Source organism: Corvus moneduloides, chromosome 5 (assembly GCF_009650955.1).
Source record: "Corvus moneduloides isolate bCorMon1 chromosome 5, bCorMon1.pri, whole genome shotgun sequence".
NCBI classification, from domain to species: Eukaryota; Metazoa; Chordata; class Aves; order Passeriformes; family Corvidae; genus Corvus; species Corvus moneduloides.
In genome coordinates this window covers 26,123,503-26,147,345 of record NC_045480.1, presented here as the reverse complement: position 1 = coordinate 26,147,345, position 23,843 = coordinate 26,123,503, and the positions used below count along the sequence as shown (strand labels likewise).

The 23,843-nt window shown below is 39.7% G+C and overlaps 1 protein-coding gene and 1 long non-coding RNA gene across 10 annotated transcripts in view; one reads left to right on the top strand and one right to left on the bottom strand.

Annotated features, from left to right (window-relative positions):
- Positions 1-6,580: 6,580 nt before the first annotated feature.
- Positions 6,581-23,843, bottom strand: part of GABRB1 (gamma-aminobutyric acid type A receptor subunit beta1) — a 128,759-nt gene continuing 111,496 nt past the window's right edge. For 4 of the 9 annotated variants that reach the window (XM_032108834.1, XM_032108838.1, XM_032108837.1 and 1 more), the window contains 4 exons: positions 18,649-18,786; positions 18,388-18,540; positions 16,818-17,068; positions 6,581-9,958 (listed from right to left, as the gene is read on the bottom strand). In XM_032108834.1, coding sequence (XP_031964725.1) covers positions 9,611-9,958; positions 16,818-17,068; positions 18,388-18,540; positions 18,649-18,786 — 890 coding nt within the window. In that variant the 3' untranslated portion in view covers positions 6,581-9,610. Of the gene's footprint in view, positions 9,959-13,536; positions 15,616-16,817; positions 17,069-18,387; positions 18,541-18,648; positions 18,787-23,843 lie in introns of those variants that run through there. The other 5 variants (XR_004240106.1, XR_004240107.1, XM_032108835.1 and 2 more) reach the window with 5 other exon arrangements.
- The window catches only part of LOC116443929, a 55,328-nt gene continuing 47,047 nt past the window's right edge, over positions 15,563-23,843 (top strand). Inside the window, exon 1 of the long non-coding RNA XR_004240108.1 lies at positions 15,563-15,640. This is a non-coding gene — a long non-coding RNA (uncharacterized LOC116443929). The remainder of the gene's footprint in view (positions 15,641-23,843) is intronic.

Here is a 23,843-nt window from a genome sequence, read left to right as displayed (position 1 = left end):
TTGTAGTAAGTTATTTTTTGATTTATGAATCACTAAACTCAATCTTTTTAGATGCTGGGGGAAATCAGCTTTACAAACAAAACCAGTGTAGAACCACAGAATAGTTGAGGTTGGATGTGAGCTCTGGAGGTTATCTTGTCCAACTTCACTGCTCAAACAGGGTAACCTAGAGCCAGCTGCACAGGGCTGTCTCCAGATATCTTGAGTATTTGCCAATGATTGAGGCAATTGAGTATTTGCCAATGATTGAACCTCTCTAGGCACCCTGTTCAGTCCTCAGAAGTTGTAGAAAGAGCACTGGAGCTTTATTCAGAGTAAAGTTGGAGTTTTTAGCTTAGTTTTTGTATCTTAGTTGATAGCTTTTCAGTTAAAAGTATTAATGTTTTCAGAAGGGGGTGCAGTGCTGGAGAGGAGCTGACCTATGTAGACTGTGAGAAAAGTTATTCCCAGCTCACTTGATACAGGAGATAATTGGTAAATTCTACTGGAAACTTTTCAGAAACCAGATGGAGTTTTGATTGTAGTATGTAACAAAAGTTAAAAGCCATAACACTAGAGAAGGGTACACCAGCAATCTTACGGTTTCTACTATTTATTAAACCATTTTTTCCACTCCAAAGAGCAAGTTATCTGTAATGCTTACATAAATACTAATGCATAATTCTCAGTGTGTGTATACTAGGCAAGTTTTGTATAAATAAAAAGGCAAATTCTTGATGACTTAACTTTCTTCATAGTTTCAAAATCAGGGTCTTGATTTCTTCCACTCTATTTTGTTGTGCCATAGCTTTTTGTATATGCAAAGTTTAATACATCAACATAAAATAATGGACTTCAGAGTACTGGTCACAGAAGAGGAGGACAAGAAGCTATTGTAGAAAGGCTTCTATGAAAAGGATTTTATTGGGTTCATGGATAGGAAACCTAAATATAACAACTAGCACAGATGTTTTGTAGGTCAGAAAATGTTTTTAAAAATATGTATGCATGTCAAAGGTATTGTTTCTCTTTTATTTGGTACTGGTACATTAATCAGGTATGCATGTTCGGTGTCAGCAACTGAAGAAAGAAAAAGTGTGGAGAAGTGGGTAAAGAGTTGTAAAGATGAAAGACTAGAAGATATATCTTACAGTGAAAGGACTGCAACCTCTAACAGATACCGCTTGATCATAGTTTTGGATTTCCATAAGCAACAAATTTCATAATGGATCAAATAACAAATAAAGGCCTTGTATAAATGGTACAAAATTCAAGCTAAAAATCAGATTGGAATTGATAATTGTTTAGTTTTATTAAAAACCTGGGAAGAGTTACTGCAGGTTGTCCATTAGCATGTTTAGGAGGATGCTGTTTTTTAATTGTGAGTGTAAGGAATAAATTTACCAAGTCTATTTATTTTATTTATAGGTATATTTGTGTTGACTATGCTTTTTCCTTTCCTCTAGATCTAGTTGCTTTATAGGAGGATATGGCCATATGTGTTTAAATGCTCCATATTGTCTGATGCGTGTTTGAAGGTATAAATCTTGCCCATATGATGGGCATGTATTGCTAAAAGGCTTTTGTTGAGAAAAGAAGCTTTATTTTTTATTGTTGCCATGCTCTTTTTATCATATAGGACAAAAGGACTGGAGACTACTTTTATTTATAGTAGCAGATTTAATAACAGCAATTTATTTAATTAAAGTGTGCTCTGTCAAGTTTGGGATGTCGTTTGGATAGAAGAAGTTTGTGTGCTGATGTATTTATACAATTTATAGATATACTGTGTAAACTAAGAAAACAGATACCTAGAAAGTCTGTACTTCAATGAAAGGTGGATATTTAATTTTTAGTGTATTGCTGAAATGAACTTCTGTGTTGCTACTTAGTTTTCAAGATCAACTGTTCAAAAAATACAAAACAGTTTTATTTTCTCAACCGTAAAAGGCCACAAATAATAACTTCAATTTTTATGTACAAGCAGTGAAACTTCTATTGCAGAATCTGCCATGTCTGATAGCAATTTTTTAAAATGTAGATGCTATTTTCAGTATTTCTGACTTTTTCTTAGTACTAGACTTAAAGAGTATACATATTTCCATTTTAAATTCTACAGCAAATTATATAATAATGGATTTCTAGTTAAGGGTATGTGGTGGTGTTTATTCTCTAGTATTATTCTATATTTCCATATCCTTTACTGCGACACTGAACAGAAAAGGCTGAAAAATCTTTTTTCAATTATTTTTTCCTTTACGAAGACAGGTTTCTGATACTGCTGTTGTTGACAGAAATAAATGTGCAATGAGATGCTTTTTTTAATAGGTGTTAGACTTTGTTGAAAATCTGAGTATTTTTTAATATAACCATCAAAATTATGTTTCTGATAGAGGCTTAACAACACTGTGTGAATGGCTAGAGGAGGACAGGAGCACCAGCTGACGAGCAGTTGAGAACTAGCAGCTGAAATATGGCACTGTGTTTGAAACGTGCATCCTGATCTTACATTTACTGAGAAACGTAAGGCATGTAATGGCCTCCAGCAGATGGCAAGGAAAAGGACCAAAAAGAATGGAGAAAAGAGCTTGCTCTTTGTACCATCTGTCAGAAAATGTTTTTTTCTGTCGTTGCTCAGAAAATTAGGTATTTCTGGAACAAGCCAGGTCTCCTGTTATGACAGATAAGGCATTTGTGGAGACTACCAGACCAAATTAATGCAAAAAGCTAGAGCTTTCACAAGACCCATTACACTGGTGTCACCTTCAGCTACACTTTGCTGAATGCAGGTGGACATGAGCAGGTAGCAAATAGGACAAACCTACACAGGACAGAAGCATGTGAAACAAGCTCATGGCCAGGAGCATGTCTGTCAAGTGTGCCCAGCCGTGCTCCCTCCTGGCTGAGGAACAGGAGGATGGGTAAAGATGCTGGCATTGCATTTCCAGACAGAGGTTTTCATAAAGTGTGAAGCTCTGCCATGCATGTCACAGCCCCTGGAGGAACTGTATGCTGGGACCAGAGTTAAATAAAACTGCACCAGTGACAAAAGCTGAGGACAGTTTGTGTGTGAGGAGCCCCACTCACAAAGAAACTTGTGTCTGTGACTAAGAATTAGGCCAAAGGTGTGGGAGTTTAAAGAGACCCCATTAGCATTAAATAACTCAATTTTGTCCTTGCTTATCTGCTCCATTTGCCTATATCTGTATTTTCCTATGTCGATCCATGTGTGAGCTCATTCTAATTAACTGGCTTCAGCATGTGGAATACCTTTGAGTTTGCACATCCCACCACACTTACTGGTAAATACTGTTCCCAGGAGGTGCTTCCCCTTTGGCCCAGTTCAAAAACATGGGTTCACATTCTCCCAGTCTTCACCCTGCAGAGCAGCTCACTTCTGGGTCCTGCATACATGGCATGGGCAAAAACCCCCCAACCAACCATCATAAATATGTTTAAGGAATCTCTCTGGTTTTGCAGGTACTAAGGAGAGACCTCTTGAGTATGTGATTTACACCAGAAACAGAACTTTGCACAGAAGGCTTTTTGAACCAAAAGCTAAATAAAATAGTACCTACAATAAAATGGACACACTATGTGAAGTTTTAATTTCACCATGTGAAAAACACCTACAGAAATTCACATTGCATAAACATACCTGCAATTTGAATCAGAAAAAGCAGCATATCTTGATACAAAATATAAAATTTAATTATAAAAATAATATTACTTGTCCTCCACTAGTGTTCATTGCACTTTTCTCTGTTTCACAGAAATCTTGCCTTGATTTCAGAAAAAAATACATTTTTCATATCAACCATGTCAGCTTTGATCTTGGTATATCTTGATCTTGGTATCTGCACAGCAAGCTGTCAGTATGGGATTGACTATTGTTGTAAAACTGCTTTTGCAACAAAGCAATTATATATGCCAAGAAGCTGTGTTTTTAAAAGGTCTAAATAAGGCTGTAGAACATTTCTGAGTTCTGAAGCAAGCCTTTCTGATGGGAAACATGTTGAGACATAATTATACTTTCTTCTGAAAGGTGGTTTTAAGAAGCAGTTAACACCCTACCCTGAAGTATGCACATTTTGCTATCATTTTGAGTAGTGAATTAATATTTATAATGACGTATCAGCAGTAAAGGGATTTTTACTGGTACTAAAGAATGCTTTCATATGTGCATCGAGATAGTCTATAAATTTTTTTTACTTCTTTAAATCATCCTTAATTACATTTGGTGGTATATGCTCTTTCCTCTGTAAAATTATAGTTCATACCTGCTTCAGGACCTCTCCAGAAAGACCAAAAGACCCCTACCAAAACCTAGAAAAGGAGGCAAATATCACAAAGATTCATTCTTTGGACTTTTGCAGGCCTGTGTAGAGAGTCCTACATAGAGAAGGCTCTGGCTATTTTTAAGCATTGGGTTAGTCAGTTAATTTATCTAATAGAGTAATGAAAGGCCCTGGAAGATACGGGGATTTTTTACAACTAGGACCTGCTACAGTTCCACAGGGACTGCTCTGGTGATGTACTATCTGTGGGGAAGGATTCCTAGCATCATATAGACTAAATAATTTTTTTTGATGGCTATGGTAAAAGAGTATATTTTTCTTTTGGGGGGAATGCAGAGGTTTCAGATCTGCCATATTTCTGTTGATATTGATTTAAATGGGAGCCAGAGCAATGCTGGATGATGTAATGAGAACTGCTAGTCACTTCCTTTGTAAAACCCAATCCTGAATTCTTTACCTATGCCAGTCTCATTCAGCTCTATCTTGAAATGCTGATTTGCCAGCTTTGTTTCAGAAATGTTAGCTACAGTACACAACACTCAAAGTTTCCTCTGAAAATCTAAAAAAAAATCAGGTAATATGGTGTTAGCTAGATCAAAACAGCAAATGACATTTCAGAGATGGGAACAAGGAAACTGGTGTGTTCACAGATGTGAATGAGATGGCTGATGTTCTCACCAAAAATGCATGATCTGCTAAATGAAACCATCTTTATGAACATTTTCGGCAGTGTGATTGATTTTATACTTTTGCATGAGACTGTGAAGGTACAGAGAGCCAATAATGAGTTAAAAGAAATTGATCAGAGATGATCTCTAGCAATATGATGTGCTTCTGCTGCCATGTAATTATTTTGGGTCCTCATTGGTATTGGTACTCAAATGCAATTGGATTTTTGCAAAAAAAAAAAGGTGTAAAAGAGTGAGTACCAGGCCATTTCTTAGACTGGCAGCAGAACGAGACAAGAAGTGATATTTTTGTAATTCTGGGAGACTCAAGATTACTTACAAAATAATTGAGAAATACACATGTCAAGGAGCAAACAACATCATTAGAGTTAACTCCACACTCCGAGACAGTAAGTAGACCAAAGTCACCCAGTCTTCCTTTAAGAAATGCCAGATTTTTTATTTGTCACTTGATTCTTTCACCCTGTGCATATACATTTCAGTATTACTACATGCTGAAATTCATTATTCTTGTGTGATCTCCTGCCTTCCTTGGGCTGCAGTGTGGTTGGTTGCCCATGGGGGTAGGAAGAAACATACTGGTACAGTCACAGATCTTGGGAGGTTATGCTTTGTAATACAGACCCCATTTAAAAAGTATTTTTTTACATAACAGATACAATCCAGCCTTTTTTTTACTAATACTCCCAAGGATGTGTTAGCAACGCATCCTCAGTATGTGAGAATTCATGAGAATAGGCTCAGTGGTAATGGGAAACAGCTGCTGGAACACGGACCCCAGGCCCTGGGTGACTTCTCTCGAGATTTATGTCAAAAAATCCTCCACTTGCAGTACAAAGGGAAGAAACATTTCCTGTAAGGGTGAACTAGGTGAACCAGCAGATATTCTAAAATAGCAACCTCTGTGCTGTTCAGTGGTGCATAAAGCACTGTAATGTGAAAAATATTACTGTTTCATTGAAGAGAGTATTTTTTGTGTCGAATAAGGTTGGGGTTCATCAAGCTTCTTTCTGCCAGAGAAGAGGGGTGGATTAAGGTGAGCTTTGTCCTCTGCTAAGATAGCTGCTTTGTTGAAACTTGTAGGAAGGTAGTATCTCATAGATCCTTTCTGTTTTGTTATCTTTTGGTTGAAATTATTAATGGATTCAAATATTGTTGGGAGACTCCCAGGTAGGCACACAAATATACATGCTCAGTAACAGTAGAAACGCAGTGCCTTGGGAAACTGAGCCAAAAATGACTTCCAGTAGAAATTGCATGAGAGCTGCACAAACTGTATGGGAGTTTAGCCAAAACCTCATTAGCAATAGGATCTTATCTATGCTGATCTTGAAGTCTGGTTCCTAAGGGTAGGGAAACTACAGAAGAACAACAGTGAGGGAACTTAACATTACAGCATTATTCACCTTTATTGAGTAAAGTCAGCCAAATTACTCCAACCTATTGGTGGGAAGAGATTGTGTTTCTTTTCTACTCCCTAATTTCTAGCTCCAGATGGCAACATACCTGGCTAACCCATAAACAGACTCATTTTGCCATCCTATGCCACTAATAACCAGTGGCTTGCCCTTGCTGCCAAGCTATTGCTCTCAGGTGAGAAATGTTTTCTTCTGCTTTTTACTCTAGAAGTAGTTGTACCTACAGTTAGTGGCTCTTGCCTCTGTATGTGGTGGGGTTATTAGTCCCCACTGCCAAACTTTGCACCTAGAGCTGGCAGCTGTTTCCTGACTCAAGGTGGTGGCTTCCAGCTCTTGATGCAGATAGGCCTTGGTGTATGCTGCTCAAAATGGGCTGCAGGGCTGGGATTTGGATTGGCGGCATCTATTCAACACCTCCTGGGGCAGAAGGGTAGACACTCCTATTTTGGAACGTGCTGTTCTTAAGGACTTTTGCATTTGCATCTTGTTTTGTTAATGGCTTTTACTCTGCTCCATTCTTTTGTCTTTTTTTTTTGCTTGGAGCTGCACAATATAACTGCTTTTACTCCATGTGCCTATCATCTGTGCCAGAAGTATCTGGCTGAACCAGAAATTAGAAAAATATGTGTATGCAGATGTTAGGGGCCTACAAGAAAAAAATGCTGAAGACCAATAAAGGTGATCTTTGCCCTTGTAATCAAAAAGAAAGGATCCTTTTTTTTTTTAATCTAAAGTCTTCTTTTCATGTCGTGTTGGATGTTGGGTCTTCCAAAATGTTCAGTGCAGCTGTAAGGAGAGAGGTTGTATCGTCTCTTCACCACTGGATCAGCTGGGCTTAATTACTAACCTGTGGTCTGTCCGTGAATATCTTTGGCAAATCAGGTAATGCAAAAACATGAGTCACTGACAGTTGTCATGTTTTACACTGCAAATCTGCAGGATGTATTACTTTCTTTGAATTAATTTTTGTGTATAACCACAAAGCAGGCAAATTCAATGACTCATGGACTTACTCTGTAAAGTCTCGTGCCAGTTCAAAGAATTCAAAACCATTTAATGGGATAGGTGTTCGGAATGGAGAGCACATATAGTCCTACTGCTGTCTCCCTCCTGGGGCTATTTCTTGCAGTTAAAGTTCAGTTTGCAAGGCTTCCTTGTGTTCTCTGTATTCTTTATTTTACAATACCAAAATAATATTGTTAGTTTCCACTGAAATATTCTTGATATAAACACTACTTAACTATGACTAAAGACTTAATCAAACTGTCCCATGTGGAACTCTTGTTTAAAAATTATTTGGAGTTTTTTCAGGGAGGGGATAGGCATACATAGCCTTTTCAAAAGAGCCATTTGCCTGAATTAATATTTGTCCTGAGTCACCTCAAGTTGTACTCAGTGGCTGATTATCTTGTAAAGCTGTGCAACTCCTTAGTAGACTGGAGGCTAAAGATTGTAGCAGCAGAGAGAAGACACCTGAGGAGACCACCATTGTGCTCCGTTGAACCCGGGATGAGACTGGGACTTTGGAGCCCACATAAAACCTGATAGTTTCAAAGACCCCCTTATATCAGCAATGACAAATGCCTGGTTTGCAGCCTTACAACTTTTGTAGTGAGTAAATTAAACCTATTCCCTTTCTTGTTTGGTGATTCTATGATTCCAGACTCTTTCTGGAGAAGCCTGCTGCACAAAGGGAAGGGGCAGCAGGCCCTGGTCTGTGAGAAGGTTCAGGTCTTTCACAACATGACAAACCATAACATGTAGGAGGGTTTCATTTATTATTATGTTCTGATTGAAGAGATTTCAGTGTCAGTTGGCAATAAAGTCATCAGCTGACGTTACTGCCAGGCAGTGAGGAACTACTGAAGGAGATTTCCACATCACTTTGTTTGCATCCTGATGAGTGTTTCTTTCTGTACCAGCTTCCATTGATAGTATCACCTCTGTACCTACATAGACTCTGTTGGCTTGTATATCTTGACTCTCCTAAAAGTATGAAACACTTGCAATATGAAAAAACCCAACTGATAATAGTTTCAATAAAATGCTGTTAGGCAGCATAGCGTCAGCGCTCTTAAGAAACTATTGGCAACAGAGAAGGGAAATGGATTTAACATCGATAGGAGATGACTGACCTATTGCTTCTCAGTTGCATGGATGTTGCTAGCCCTTTGCCTGTGGCTCCTTGGCTGGAGTTGTATCAGGCAATAGGCAGCCAGGTAAGAAGAGGCAACTCCTCAGGAGTGCACCCAGTGTTGCCGGTGTGCCGTAAGACTCAGCTGCGTCTCCTGGTCCTCAGCGGAATAAAGAAATCTGAAGGAAACTCTGTGCAGAAATTTCCTCAGATCTGTTCCCAGAATTCTACCAACTTTTGGGAGAAAGTTGCAATTACCAGCCACAGGAAACCTGGGAATTAAGAAAAATCTTGGCCTGGGATATCCCTCAGAGTTGCTTCAAAGAATGAACACGCGTTTGTTTTCTCCTTTTTAATAAAAAAATACGTATGGCACAATTGTTCTCATAAGTATCAACTTTGCTACTTTGTGGAAATAACAAAATTCCATTGAGATCAAATCAGCTGATTCCTTGCTTGGAAACTCAGTGGGACTTCTATCTGCTATCCTTTCTTTCTTTTGAAGATCTCTGCCTCTGAAAATGTGATTCGACTTCTCTTTGAGTGACACTTCTCAAACACGCTATGGAAATACTTCCCAGTATAACTATTAAGTTTGAAGTGAAGCACGGTGCAATAGTTATAATCCTTTACACTGTAATTTCTTCAAATTTCTCTACACTCTAAATGGTGAAAGATAGTGACATAGATACTACTAGTAGTTTGACTGTGTTGTTTGGAAGCATGCTGCTGTGAGCTGCCAATATGTGATAAGAAATACAGTGAAACAAATTTTTACTCCACTAACAAAAGTTATGTTTGGTACAGAAAGGTCATGGGTGATGCATAAACTTTGTAAAAAACAAGGTAGAGCAATTTTTCTCAAGATGCTCCTTAAGAGCTGATCTGTACTATTCTGATCTAAATGTTGTGAGCCTGGATTTGTGTTGGGTTGTTGTTTTTTTTTAAAAGCTTAAATCTAGAAGTGTTCCACAGCTGAGTATCTTACATTGAACATGGAACATTATAGCTACTGCAGTTCTTCAGAGTTAATGAAATTGAGAAGGAAAAGAAACAAGTCTATGTGAGTCTGTGGTAACATTGTTGCATAAATTAGTGGACATAATACAGCCAGTAAACAACATTGAAAAGAATAAACATGATGGGAAAGACCATTCTGGACCACTTGTCTATCAGGTTAACATCTGTCAAATCAGGGATTTTGACTTTGATCTGGGATGCCCTCCTTCGTAAATGTCCTTTTTTATGGAGCCTGTGCCTGTCCAGAGCACTCCTGTTGTAGAGGTCTCTGCTGGAAGTGGCTCTTCTGTACTGCAGGTTGGCACTGTCGTACGTGTACGTGGTGGCTCGGGGGTCACGGAGGCTCATGGACACATCTGTACTGCCAACGTCATTTCGTATTTCAAGTGGTCTGAGAAGCATGTTTCCATGGGCATCAACCTGTGTCAAGGAAGGAATGTGGATTAGACAAGTTCCTCAGCCAGCCCAAGGTGTTTCCCAGATGGACCTTGTAGCTCTAGTGTCGAGGTGCTCCTGGGGCTGCAATGACAGTCATGGCTGCTACAGCATTCACAAAAGTGAAAAGATACTGATTACATTTTCCTGACTCGTGTGAAATTAGCTATTAAATATCTGAGCACCTTCCATCCTCACTCAGCTTCTTGGTCTTGTAGTTCAGTTAGTTGTTGCATCCTCTGTGAAGTAAGACTTTTGTAATTTTCTTTTACTTGGATCATGGCCTTTATGAAATACTGTTTTTTAAAGTCTGTAGACTGGGCACCTGAAGCTTTCACATACTTGAGGTGAAAAGAAAATGTTGCTGTCTCTGCCCATTTTAAACAGTTTTTGACTGTTTTAGTGCTGCAGATTAGTTTCTAAAAGTTTTGTAACAATGGGTTCATCATATGAAGAGCATGTAGATACATGCATATTTTATCAGTTATTGTAAAATACTCATGATGAGAATTGCTTTTGGGCAATTACTGTATTACAGGGATGTAAATCATAGCATACTTAACTTGTTCATGTGCATATAGAATAACCCATTTTATTCAATGAAACCTTACATTCAGTTGCATTTTTATGTATTGGTATCAGAAGCAGTTGTTTCAAATATGTTTGTCACTTTATTTGTGCTATTAGTCAGAGCACTGTTTTAAGTACCTAAGCAAAGAACTGAAAACTGCAACCAGTATGGACATGTCTGGCACAAACAACTATGTGTATATATAAAATATTTTTCGTATCATTTTCTTTCTTATGTATGAATGTAATTAACCATGAATTGCTGCGTTGCTACAAAGTGTTTTCCTTTTCACAAATCTTTAGTTTTCTACATGTTTGTAGTAAAACCCCTTTTGAAAAGTTTTTGTAGTGTTTCCAGGCTGACTTCTGACTTCTCCATAAAGACTTACTATATGTTTCAAATTCACAGATATTTAAACATTCACTGTAGCTCATATGAGGGAAATATACATCAGAACAGAGGCCTCGTAAATGAAACTTCAAGGTCTTCACCTCGAGGCTTGAATATTAATGTTGTTTTTGATAAACTGTGGTATTTGACCTATCTCAAATTTATAACAAACTAGACCATGTCTGTGGATACCTTTATATCAGGGAATAAGATATTAATTATAGACAATACCTAGTCTTGTGAAGCACTATTGATATGCAATGCTTTGTTTACATTCTGAGCTTTACATTTTTAGTATGACATAGCAGAGCTAGGAAAGGATATTATAATCTACAGCAGATTTGAAGTATGTGCAAGAAAAGATTCCAAGCAAAACACACAGGGAAAACCAGGCTCTGTGGGTTGCTGCAAAGGAAAGCTGGGACCACAGAAAGTTTCAGTTCCACCTGGCAATGCAGAAGATGTTCCTTCCCATCACCAGGAGAAATCTTTACACCATAACTGCTGGCATATTTGCACTGTGCCAGACTAAGCACTTAATAACTGATAGCAAAGCAGTGAAGGGACTATTCATGCAAAAACCACACAAGAGAACTGAGGGGTAAAAAAAGTCTTCTAAGTGAAGTAATAAGTCATCACAGATACAAAATGCACTAGTCAGGTTAGGAAATGGATTCTGTATGTGCTGAAACAAGCATTTCAGTGGAACAACCCCAGTTTCTACCGTAGTTTTGGTGGGAAAAGTTCACATATTCTAGGTTAGAAAGGCCAGCTTGTCACAAATCAGCATGGCATTTCAAAAGTTTCCTTGAGATATGGGCTACCCAGTTCACACTTTTTAGGTCAATTCCTCAAATCTAAGAAGGAGGATTTAAGCTAGGGTTTCCTACTCTCCAGAGGACTGCCATAACTATAGGACTATTCCTTTACTCTGAAGATTCTGACATTATTTTTGTGGAAAAAACCAGTGATCTCAGAGTTTGTCTCTGTGAAAAGAATTTGGTTTTAATTCTCAGAAGATAGGTCAATCTTTTCTTTCCAGTTTTATGAAACAGCTCTTTCAGCTGTCTTTGATTACATAATCTAATATGTAAGATAATTGAGTTTAGTGTTATAATAATAGTAACAGTAATGCAAGCATCATTAAGCAGTTATTAAGACTTTTCTTTTGGGACGACAACTCATAACTGCCTGCACTCTGAAGTGATTCACAGGGATCTTTCTTAAACTAATATGCTCTGACAATTTATTTTGAGCCAAGCAGTGTCTGAATTCCTGCTCTAAGTGTTCTGAATGAACCTGTTATTTTAAAAACAAATTTAATTTAAACCATTTTAGGCAAGATTATTTGCATGTCATGAAGCAAGTTGGTCTTGGAATTGCAGGCTTTGCAATTCAGAACAAAGAGCCTTACACTGATCTTGACTAAATTAGCTCATGGAAGTATAAAAGATGTTCTTATGTACCTGGTAAAATTGCTCTGTGCAATTTCCCACATCATTACAACCCTTTCAGTATATTTTGAAGTTCACTCCAAAGAATTAAAACTTGTGCAGCTGATCTGCTGCTGAGCCAACAACTGTGGTGAAATTGTTCTCCTCAGATGCACTTGGTTCATTACAATCTAATTGTAATACTAACCCACACCTCCATCCATGGTATGACCACCCCGCCTGGGCATGTGCTCCGTATTTTATTGCCTCTATCTTTAAGAGTGAAGCAAGACAATTTTACACCAATCAGTAACAAAGGTACATATGACTAGAGTCACTGAAGTTCCACCTAAATGTAAAGAAATAGGATACAAATAAGTTGAGAATGGGGAAATGTTAGGGAAGACTTCATTGTAACTACTGGCATTGATCGGTGGGTTGAATCTGTCTTCTACCCCATAGGGAAGCCTATTGGGTAAGAATCACTCTATGTGTGCTGAATCCTTTCATTGGGGATTAGCATTTTTCTGTGTATTGCTTTAAATATGTTTTTGCAGTCAGATACTATCACTGCCAATCCTTGAACCTTAACCTGTCACCATTTTTTATTAATGAACAGTGATATTCCATAAGCTGTTAGTGTGAGTCCTTCACAGGTGGTGGCAGTTGCCGGCAGTGGGTGACATACTCAAATAAAGAGGAAGACCCACTAAAGGGTCATAAACTGGGAAGACCTGCTGAGGGGTCTCCCTTAGGCTGTCCCTGACTAAGTCAGTCAAACCACCCTCTGATCCAGCAGGACAGTTCAGTGAAGGGTCCCCCTAACAGGACACTGACAGACTGGTCTTGGCTTTCCTGGGGCGTTGACAAACAAGTCGAACACTAAGGGTTGAGTAAATGTCCCCACGCTAAGGGTCAATGAAACCTCCTTTTTTCATGTGACACTTAGAAAATTAGTTGCCTGCTCAGGATCATCGAATGATATTGTATGTGTAAAATAGTTAAAGTAACAAAAAGAAAACAACCCACAACAACAGTCCTGTATTGACCACATAAAGAGTAGTCAGACAGCTCTAGGGGAAGTGCATGTTAGCATTCCTTGACAGAGAATGGGTCTCAAATGCTTAGTGCTGTCTGGAATGAATTTTTACCTATTTTTTTTTTTTTTTACCTTAACTGTTGGGAGATAAAAGGTAAGAACTTCTGTTTTCTCTCAATACAAACCCATTGTTTCTTCCTCTTAAGATGAAAGACTCAGGGCCATGTTATTCATACAAGCTATCTTATTGGAACAAATGCTGTAGTGTTAGCACAATCTGATCTGCAAAGAAACAGCTTATGCTCAGCAGGGCTGTTCTAATTCACAAGGAGGTTTACTTGAAGGTTAAGATAGTTGCGTGGTTATGTGCTTCCCTTCTTTTTCTCCTTCCAGTAGCCACTGTATTGGAAAATTGTATGTTTTCCTTGGAGCCTGTGGCTGGTCTCTGGCTTTCTATCCCAAGTGTTTAGTGTTTCACAGAACAGTTGAAAGGAACGTGTGATGCTGTGCAGAACTGGGGAGACAATCTATCACTTGCCTTGTGTTGTCATTTATTTACCTTTTGATGGCTCAGCTCCTTTCCAACTCACATTATGATTGCATTCTAACTTTTTCTCATACTTAAGAGGTATCTTCTGTGTAATTACTATTCACACTGTAATTGTCTGAGGGAACAAGCAATTGTATGCATGGACAATCTCAATATTTTTTTGCTGGGTGGTTTGTCCTATATATCCATAATTATGCCGGTGTCAGTGACATTTAGCTTTGACAAATGAACAAGGAGATATAAACAGTCTTTATGCTTTATTCAGAGAAACAGAAAGATTGTTTACTACAAATTAATATTTTTAATATTAAAAATAAAAATGGCCTAAATTGTGCAACTGGAGAGACTTCACTTCCACCTTCTTCAGTCTGTAGAGCAAGGAACAGCCACCTAAGAAACAGCAGTTCAGTTTCATTTTTCATCTGGTCTTCTCTATACTGTTAATATCATATCGTGGTCAATTGCTGAGTGTTGCTCACACATCTAAAGCTTGTGTAATCTGGTGAAGGAATTTGAACTCTTTTAGTCTTTGGAGTTGTATGTCACATAGGAACAATCGATATCTTCACCTGGCACAAAGAGATGAAGCACTGTTACATATTTTCTAATAGTTACTAGTCCCTGTATGGATAAGTGGTGTGGGTCAAGAGTAAAAGGGAAAAAATATCCTATAGCTATACATACTTACAGCTGTACTTCTTTTATGCTAAAAAGACCCCTTTCCCCTGCTCTGGTGCAGGCACCATAATACCAGTGAAAACTCTCAAAACATGATGGAGGGGGGCTGGGAGTGTTTTCACTGGAGGGCACATAACCTCACTGTGTCCCACTGCTCCGGTCATTGCACTCTTCCTGCCAAAGACAGAAATACAACTGTTTGGCATCAGCATTTCTCTGATGAGTAAAATTAATGTTCACAATGTACCACATCAATATATGGGATACAAAATTCACTGATACCCATTCACATGTGTGTGTTTATGTATATGTGTATATGTATGTATTTAAGATCTCAAACCTGTACTGTACAAGCAGAAAGCAGTCTATTCACTGAAAGTACTCTCAGTTTCAGAATGAGATTGCTGTCTGAAGCGTGAGTACTTACAAATCCTGGTACAAAGCATGTATGACTTCCTTTTTCTATCGGAAAAATGCTGGTGTATGCATGTGGTGCTTTAAAAACTTTCCATCCCATTCTGAGTACCATTCTCAGTGTAATCTTTGCTGCACAACATTTAGACAAAAGCTTTTAGGTATGAGTTATGGCATTTTTTTAGTTAAACAAACTCTCCAAATATGTAGGAAAATAACTTACCTGCACTCTTATCCTTTACTCAGTTCAGTGCATGGGGGCACATGTAGCCAAGGCTGACCTCTGAAGAAGTCTTGATTTCCTCTTTGTCATGAATCCTTGCTGTGCTGCTTCTCACCTAGGCTGGGTTATCTCAGGAGCTGTTGAGATAGCTGGTCAGAGTGTGGGTTGTGTTGTTTTTTTCCCTTCCTTATTTTCCATAGAAATGGATAGACAGTGTCTGTGCACAACAATCCATACTAGGGTGGCTTATCTCCTCTGCTCTGTGGAAGACAGTACTTTTTGGGGTCTTGGAGACTGCTGATTGCCTGAACTGAATTTGTGCCCTCACTGTAATAAAGCATCGCCTACACAATGGGACAGAAGGCAAATGTAAGTAAGAACTTTTAATGGACTCGTGAGTTCACTGATACTGAGAATCTGATGGCTTTGTTAATGATGCATAGCTGTAGTGGTGGGACACCAGACACACAGCTCTAGAATCAGCTATCACAGAGTTTCTGAAATGCACTTCCTGATGTGTATGTGACACTAACCATCTATCAAGATAAAGTCTTACTTGTTAGGGTTTTATGTGTCAGTCTCATTCTTCAAACTGAACAGAGGGCTCGAATACAATTTTGTCCAAACGTTATCACCTCAGGCTGTAACAGTACAGAAGTTTACAGGACAGCATAGGCAAGTCCTCATTAATACTTGGATGTAATATATTATAAGTAAAGCAGAGGAAAGAAGAAAATTTTTGGCTCATTACAATATGTATTTCCCCCTGAGTCAGACTGGGCCAAATATACCTGAGGCTTCAAAGGGTTTATTTCCAAAAAACTGGGAAAAAGTGAAATTGGTTTATAGACGTTTACAAGCGCTCAGTGATGTATTGCAAAATTAAACTTGTCCTCATTAAAAATACGTCCATAGTATTACTTCCTGAAGTTTTTCTGGCTTGTTGTTTTTAAGAGGGGATAGTTGTGTTGTGCTTGAATTTAGCTGAGGGAAAAATCCTGACATCTGTGAAAGCTGTTAAAACCTAGCAGCAGCATTCTTGTGTTCCTCAAAGCTCAGTGCTACAGGCTTCATTCAGGGCTCACTGAAGCAACAGAGCCTATCTTTGCTTTTCATTTTTGGTGAAGTTTCTGTGTGTAAAGAGGAACTTTATTATAAACATTTCTTCTATACCACCTTCTAAAGCAAAAAACCATACAGTTGAAGTGATAAATATTTAACTTCCTTGTACCCCTTGTATTTCTTCTCTGCTGCAAAAAAATGTGTCCTGAATATTAATTTGCATTTTCTGTATTTTCTTACTCTTCTTCTCTGCTGCAAAAAATGTGCCCTGAATATTAATTTGCATTTTCTGTATTTTCTTACTCTGTTTTCAGTTGAAGATGGAACAGACCATATGTTGCTGTAATCTCCTTAAAAAACAATTTTTCTCTAGGCAATCTTAAATGCTTTTGCATGCTTTCCACCTGTATTTATCTCTACCATCATATACATGAACCTTGTCACAGTAAAAATAATGTCTGAAAAGACAGCTTGAACATTTTACCTGGACTCTATTTGTTTCCAGTTTGCTCTTCTTGCCTGTAGCATGTCCTGCCCTGCCTGCTGTCTTTTTCTGATGTTGAGGTCCTTTCCCAAAGAAGATGTAGTTTACAAAGGCATATTCCAGCAAGGCCAGGAACACAAACACAAAGCATCCCATCAGGTAAATATCTATTGCCTTGACATAGGGAATCTTCGGCAAGGTCTCCCTGAGGTGGGTGCTGATGGTGGTCATGGTCAGCACAGTCGTGATTCCTGCGAAAGGAAGAAATAGACATTGACTAATAAGACAAGGAAGGAGATTTGAGCACAAAAGGCATAATGGCAGCATTGCAGTTCTCATGCAGATGGATTAATTATGTGATCAGATTCTTAGCAGCCTAGGGAACGCGTTTTGCAGAACTGGAAAGGAAGATATCCTTGCAAGGCTGCTGAGAGCACCTTCCTTGGCTTTTCCTGCAATGGAGGGTGAATGAAATATTACCTTCAGTAACCCAAGCTGTGTTGGAACATCTTGCTTTAATTTTTGCAAAAACTGTGCTAGGGAATGTGGTATTAGCTCACCTGGATAGCAAAGAGTTGATTGCTGTTCTTTCTATGTGAGAAAATGCTTCTCACTTTATTTACAGCAGTAGCTCTTCTTGACCCCATAGGGTGATTTGCATTGCTGTGGGGATCTGGAATAAGAATCTAGCTTTTGATTGAAAATGGAGGGTTGAAAGGAGAAAGGGAAGCCTTTTGATAAAGTGATGGTCTTTGATGAAGTGATACGTATGCTTTTGCCAAAACAACTTTTCCTATTAACTAGGTGCTTGCAAGTAAAGCATTTCCATCTCATTGTGTTATCCACTGCTGGATGTTTTTTTTCTCATATGTGTTTTTCTTTTAGCTGGATGAAATTACTTTTTAGTCTGGTTTAATCACAGGTCATTAATGCACGTAGATAATAGCTCTAAGCACAGATGTAACAACTTTAATTTGCAGAGTGGTGAGACAAAATAGAAGTGGGACAAACTGGCTTTCTGGAAATAGAGTTGAAAAACATATATGCCTTAAAGCACAGGTAGTGGCAGAAGATCTTCATTCTTATGGAAAGTTGTAGGAAGGAACATGGTACGGGAAAGAACCAACTCTGTAGGTAAAACAGACTGATTTGGTGTAAGCTGGCATATTTCCACTGATGTCAGTAGGATCTTGTGTATTTATTCCAGTCACAGATCTGGCCTGAGAGGACACTTTCTAACATCAACAGGGATTGTTCATGAAGCACAGTGTAGATACCCTTAGATGTCTGAATTAGACTTTTACGCTCCACTTTGGAAGCAAAATACTTTTGGTCTGATCCAAAGACCATTATGACAACTGGAAGTCAGTCAGGATCCCAACCTATGTGCGGAGCAAGGGCTTCAGATGTAGGCAAGGTCACACCTGCCCGCCTTCCTGACAACCAAGGCCCCATGCTGCCTGTGTAAGATCCCAATTAATGATGCTTCAACCATCAGTATGGATTTAGTGCCACTGTTTTCAAAGGCAGCAAGTGTCTATGTAGTTCAGTCATTTTGAGAAGAAGTTACCTAGAGCAACTCTGGCTGCAGAGGCATCGTAATTGATCCAAAAAGATACCCACGACAGAATTGTAATCAGTGTGGAAGGCATATAGGTTTGCAAAATGAAGTATCCAATATTTCTTTTAAGCCGGAAGCTAAGTGATAATCGAGGATATGCTCCTGAAAGAAAGAAATCATATAATGACTAATGCCAAACAAAAGGAAGGCACTGATATTTCTGGGCTGCAGGAAGGGGGGACAATTTTTTTTTAACTTGCCAGTGCTTACCTGTTGTAAATTCCACTCTCTTTGATACCATCTTGTAATCCACAATAGAAAATTGTGGGAGCTCGATGTTATTAACTCCTGTTACTGCTGACTCTCCTCCATTCCAGTAAAATTCAATATCATCAGTAGTGTATCCATCTGAAACAGAGGCACAATTTGATTATTGACTTTTCTTTTTGTTTTATTACTTTGCTTAAATAGTTGCAGTTCAAGTGGAAGGAGCTGTGGTTAATCAGGAATTCAGCCTTCTGTTGTGTGACATTCCTGTTATACAGAAGCCTCCTCTATACCCTGAGGAAGCTTCTAGATGTAGAGGAAGAGAAGACAGAAAACAAGGGCAGAATTCATGATTAAAATTTGTTTTTTAGCTAGCTCTAATACAACTACTTTTCATTCAGGCTTGAGTTGCTCAGCTGCCAGCAGACAGATACATCATCAGCAAAACTTTTAAACTCTCTTTGGAGGAGCTCTGACAGTAAAACCAGTTCAGTTCCCAGCTTTTCATTTGATTTCCTATGCAGGATGTGCCAAAATAGAGGGTTGGGAGCCAGTGGAGGCAAAGATGATTCCAGAAGAATTAAGGTGCCTGTAGTATTACCTGACAATGTCTGTCAGAGCTGTAGGTAATCCTTTGATATTCATGAAGCATTTTATATTTTAATTAGACCATGCCATCTTTGATCTTCTGTTATCACAGAAATATTTCTTTTTTACTCCAAACTAGCACCTTTCTTCTGTTTCCTTTTAACAGTGAGTTGATTATTTATAAGTTAATTAAAAATTAATTTGCCATCCTATCACGGGAAATGTTAACATTATTGTTACAATTTTCAGAAATATTTTGATTGAACTCAGAAGTGACTGAGTTAAAAAAAAAAATCTTGCAATTGACAACATTTTTGAACTAATATTTAAACTGGTTTCACTTTATTGCATTTTTCTACTTTCCCCAGATATCTACCAAAGGAGAGAACATCTCATCTATTTTTAAATGTTTCCTTCAGGTGTTAGATTTAATCAGGCTTAAATCATATAACACAGATCAAATAAAACATGTGAATTCAGAGCTTTAGAAAACTTGACAGTACTTTTGCCAGTTGAACCACCCGTAGCATCAGAAGCCTCCACAGAGATAGGAACCTATCCTTTCAAATGCACAAGTAATGCAATATCTAGCTAAGGAAATGAGTCTTGAGATGTCTTTTCCTATGATGGTGCCTAGTAATAGCCTCATCCCTGGAAGGCTGACCACATGCAGAATAGATCCGTGTTTCCCTGGTGAAAAGCAGAGAATGACTTGCCGCCAGGCTCCAGAGATTGCTTGGAAAGTCTGCAGCTATTGAACAGCTATCTTTTGATGCAAACACAGTGATGGGCTGAACAGTGTTAAATGTTCACGTTTTATTTCTGAACTGCTCAGTGCCATGGTGTTCTATCTGAATTGCTCTGAAAACCACACTAACCTATGTAATATGGATTGCTGCTTTAAGCTTAAAACTGTGTCTTCCATTATTCATGCTATTTTTATTTTTTTCAAATGAACCACCCCAGGGCTGTGACACAGAGCTCTGCATGGCTGGTTTTCATTCCTTTACACTGCAAAAGGTCAAGGTAGCTGCTTGGTAGTAGGACTTCAGTAGCTTCTTTAAAGGCTTTGCACACAAACCACAGGGCTGACAGGAGCCACATGCAGGGTGTGATATAGAATGATTGAAAGTGAATGAAGACTGCTAAGACTGTTTAAAAGACCAAGACTGAGATTGGCAGGGGAGTGTTAACTACATTTTCTTGCAAATCTGTATTATAAAAACTTTCTCTTGAATGATTTCTCTTCTCAGAAAAGGTGGTGCAAAACAGACGGCATTGGAACTGTCATCTCATAATGAAAGGGTATTGATTATGAGTAGACTTGGTACCACACAGGCATCCTCTACATGAGGTGATACTCATCCTTCGTCTTTAGGGGACAGAATAGAAAACAAAAGGGTTATCACTACCTAGATGTTGAGCAGGTACTTGCTGCAAAGTCACAGGTGAAAGTTTAGATGTGAGAATCCTGAATTCTCCTTCAGGGTTTGGAGGAAAACCATGAAAATGATTCTTCTGTTCTGCGCTGTCATCACCTGTTGACCTTTTCATATCCTGACCTCCAATTCTGCTCTGATTGTGCTGCTTCCTTGGACAGTGAAGGCTGGGACCCAGGGCAGAGAGAGGAGTTACCTCCAGCCCTCAGGAGCTCCTGACTTTTCTTGCAGCCTCTTAAGGCAGCTGCAAACAGCCTCTCTGCAGTTTCTCTGATGTTTTGACGAAAGAGGGAATAGCTTGGCACCTTATTGTGGCTGAAATTCTCTTCCCTGAAGGTGAATTATTAGTGATTTAGTTGTTAAAACCCACAATGGTGCCAAATAAACACCTAGGATATCAAAAGGCAGATTTCAAAATGAAAACAGGCACAACCTCCTACAAAAAGATTGCACCACGTTATTGATACACTGTGTGGTGATGTTGGATCTTTGCTGTCAGAGACTGAAATATTACAGTCTATGACTTAAACATTTTCTTAAAGGACTTTTAAAACTGTATTACAAAAGCTGTAAAGAAGACCACTGCACCCTGAATGGAGCCCTGACTGAGACCTTACACTGCTTGCTGATGAAGATAAACCAACAACTCAGGGCTGGGGACATTCACGGAGCACAGGCTTAACACTTCCAAGGTCCCAGGGCTATCAGCTGCCAGGCTTGAATAGACCCCCTACACCAAGGGGTGGAGGGAGGAGAGGCTTTGGGTATCTGGGAAAAGCCTCTGGTCAGAGGGGCAGTGACTGCCCATCCTCCACTGTGCAGAGGAGCCCAGCTGAGGGGTCCTCACCGGGGAGATGTGGGGGAAGCTTATCCACAGCAGAAGGGGTGACATGGCCCATCACAGGGGCCCTCCAAAGGGGTCCCCAGACCCTGCCCCAGAGCACCAGAGATGATGCAAAAGACCCTCAGTGTTGCAAGGGACAGTGTGAAGCCAGCCCCTGCAAGGGAGACACGTGGGCGTTCCCACCTGGCCCACAGCATGTATTAATCCACGGGATTCTGCACTTTTGGGCATGTGGTGGCGTGGTGTGGCAGCGGGGTGTGGCGGCGGGGTGTGGCAGCGGGGTGTGGCAGCGTGGCCACGGCGGCGATGGGGGACCCTCACCACCAGCAGAGCAGATGGAGGGGAGCAACGAGCTGTTGTTGGGACCCTTGGATGGGTGATGTGCTTCCACCTAACCCCTGTCACCCCTCCCTGCTCCCCCAAGGCACCCCCTCCCCCCCCCCCCCCCCCCCCCCCCCACTTCTTTCTTCCATTTCTTTCTCTCTTTCTTTTCTCTTCCCTTCTTTTTGCCTCTTTTACTATTAAATAAAATACAGCAATTTTTTGGCATCAACATCTAACCTTGTTTGGTTTTAATCTTGTTTCTGGGAATATTTTGAACCTTCTAAGTTCTTTCCAGTTTGTGCTCAGAGACTTAGCTTGCTTTGCTTTCCTGGGTTTAAACTGGATCGTAACATTTGCAAAAGGAAATTACGTGAGTTTTGTAATGTAAACAAACGTGCTTTTCCCTAGTCTTGTTTTCTATGACTTTGGCTACTAAATGAAAAGTAGAACTAGTTTGTTATAAAGTCAACTGACCAAAAGCAAGAACCATGCATGTAAGGTATCAGCTGGTGACAAGCTGCCACTGCTGACAGGCCATGTTTTTAATCTCTACAGATTTAAAAGAGACTTCCAAATACAGAAAAAAATGGGTCTGATGTGAGCTACTACTTTTTCAAAATATAATGATTTCTTTCTTGAGTTTAAAGCTTCCTTAAAGCTGACGGAAATGATGAGAAAGGGATAGTGATGTTTTTCACTCAGGAGCATTCACATGTTTTAGCTCTCTTTTAGAAAAGTAATTGAGCATCTTGCTGTGGTTTTAGGTAAGGTGAACTTCAATACATTCATTTTTTCCTTGGCAGTCATTGTAATATCTCTGCTAGACACTTACAAGGTGTAAATTCTCCCTGGGCAGTCCATTCCCTGATGCAATAGGATTGTTGCTGTGTGAAGCCCTTTCCTTATGTGCTTTGCACACTGTTCTAGGTGTGTGAGAGGCATTGCTTGCTTTCATGGCTGACAATGGCCCACAGGTGCAGGAATTGGAGGCCCTCATGTTTCATAGGCCTTGACATGGCTTTTTCTAGCAAACTTGGGAGGAAGACAGTTGCCTGCAGGTTAAAGACAGGAATAGGTCTGAAGTTAGCAGAAGACAGATTGCTCCTTCTCCTTTTTTCAAGGGGACAGTGGCTTTAAGTGAGGAGCTGTAGTGATGTAAATTAAGAAACCTTCAAGTGTGGAGCAGTACTGACTTCTGGCTAGCAGGCAATGAAAAACCCTTATTTTGGGCAGGAAATGCCTTAGCCTTCAAAATGGAAGAAAAGCTATTTCAGTGATAGGAAAAGTGGGTCTTGCCAGTACAGTGGCAAGTGTTAATGCTAGTTTGTTCACTGAACTTACCTGTACTGCCCAGGTATTCCCTCGGCAGCTCTTTTCCCATGTAATCCTTTTCCCTCTGCGTACATATCCATGTCACCAATTCAAATGCATACCTCTGCTTTTGTGACAGAGAGCGCAGCACTCGCAACTGGACCCGGATGTCCGAACACAAATTTCATAAAAGTCAGATATCGCGGGCCTGCAGTATTTCAGTGATGTTGACATGGCTGTCACAGGGTGGGCGCGACGTGAACGGGGGAACCCGGGGCTGCTCCGGCAGCGCGTCCCAGGGCCGCGTGGGGACGCCCGCGCTCCGCGGCGGGGCCGGCGCGGGGGATGCGCGGGGGATGCGCGGGGAGCCGAGCGCGTCTGCTCCGTGCTTCTGGAGGGAGCATGGCCTCGTTTCTGGGCTGACATTCCTAGCAGTCTAGCTCGCTTAATCAAACAGTTTTCCCAGGAATTCTGAGTGTGGTTCTGTTGACCTAAATAATAAGTGACCGCTAAAATTTTACTTATTTATTTGTTGTATAATTAATAATGGTCCCTGAAAAATATTTGCTCTATTTAAGCCGTTTTTTGCTTGCTAGATTCTTTTCCATCTTCAAAACCACTACAAAACACATTTAATTGCCCAGCTCGAGATATAAAACTTCCTAGAAGATATTGTCTAGAAATGAAAATAC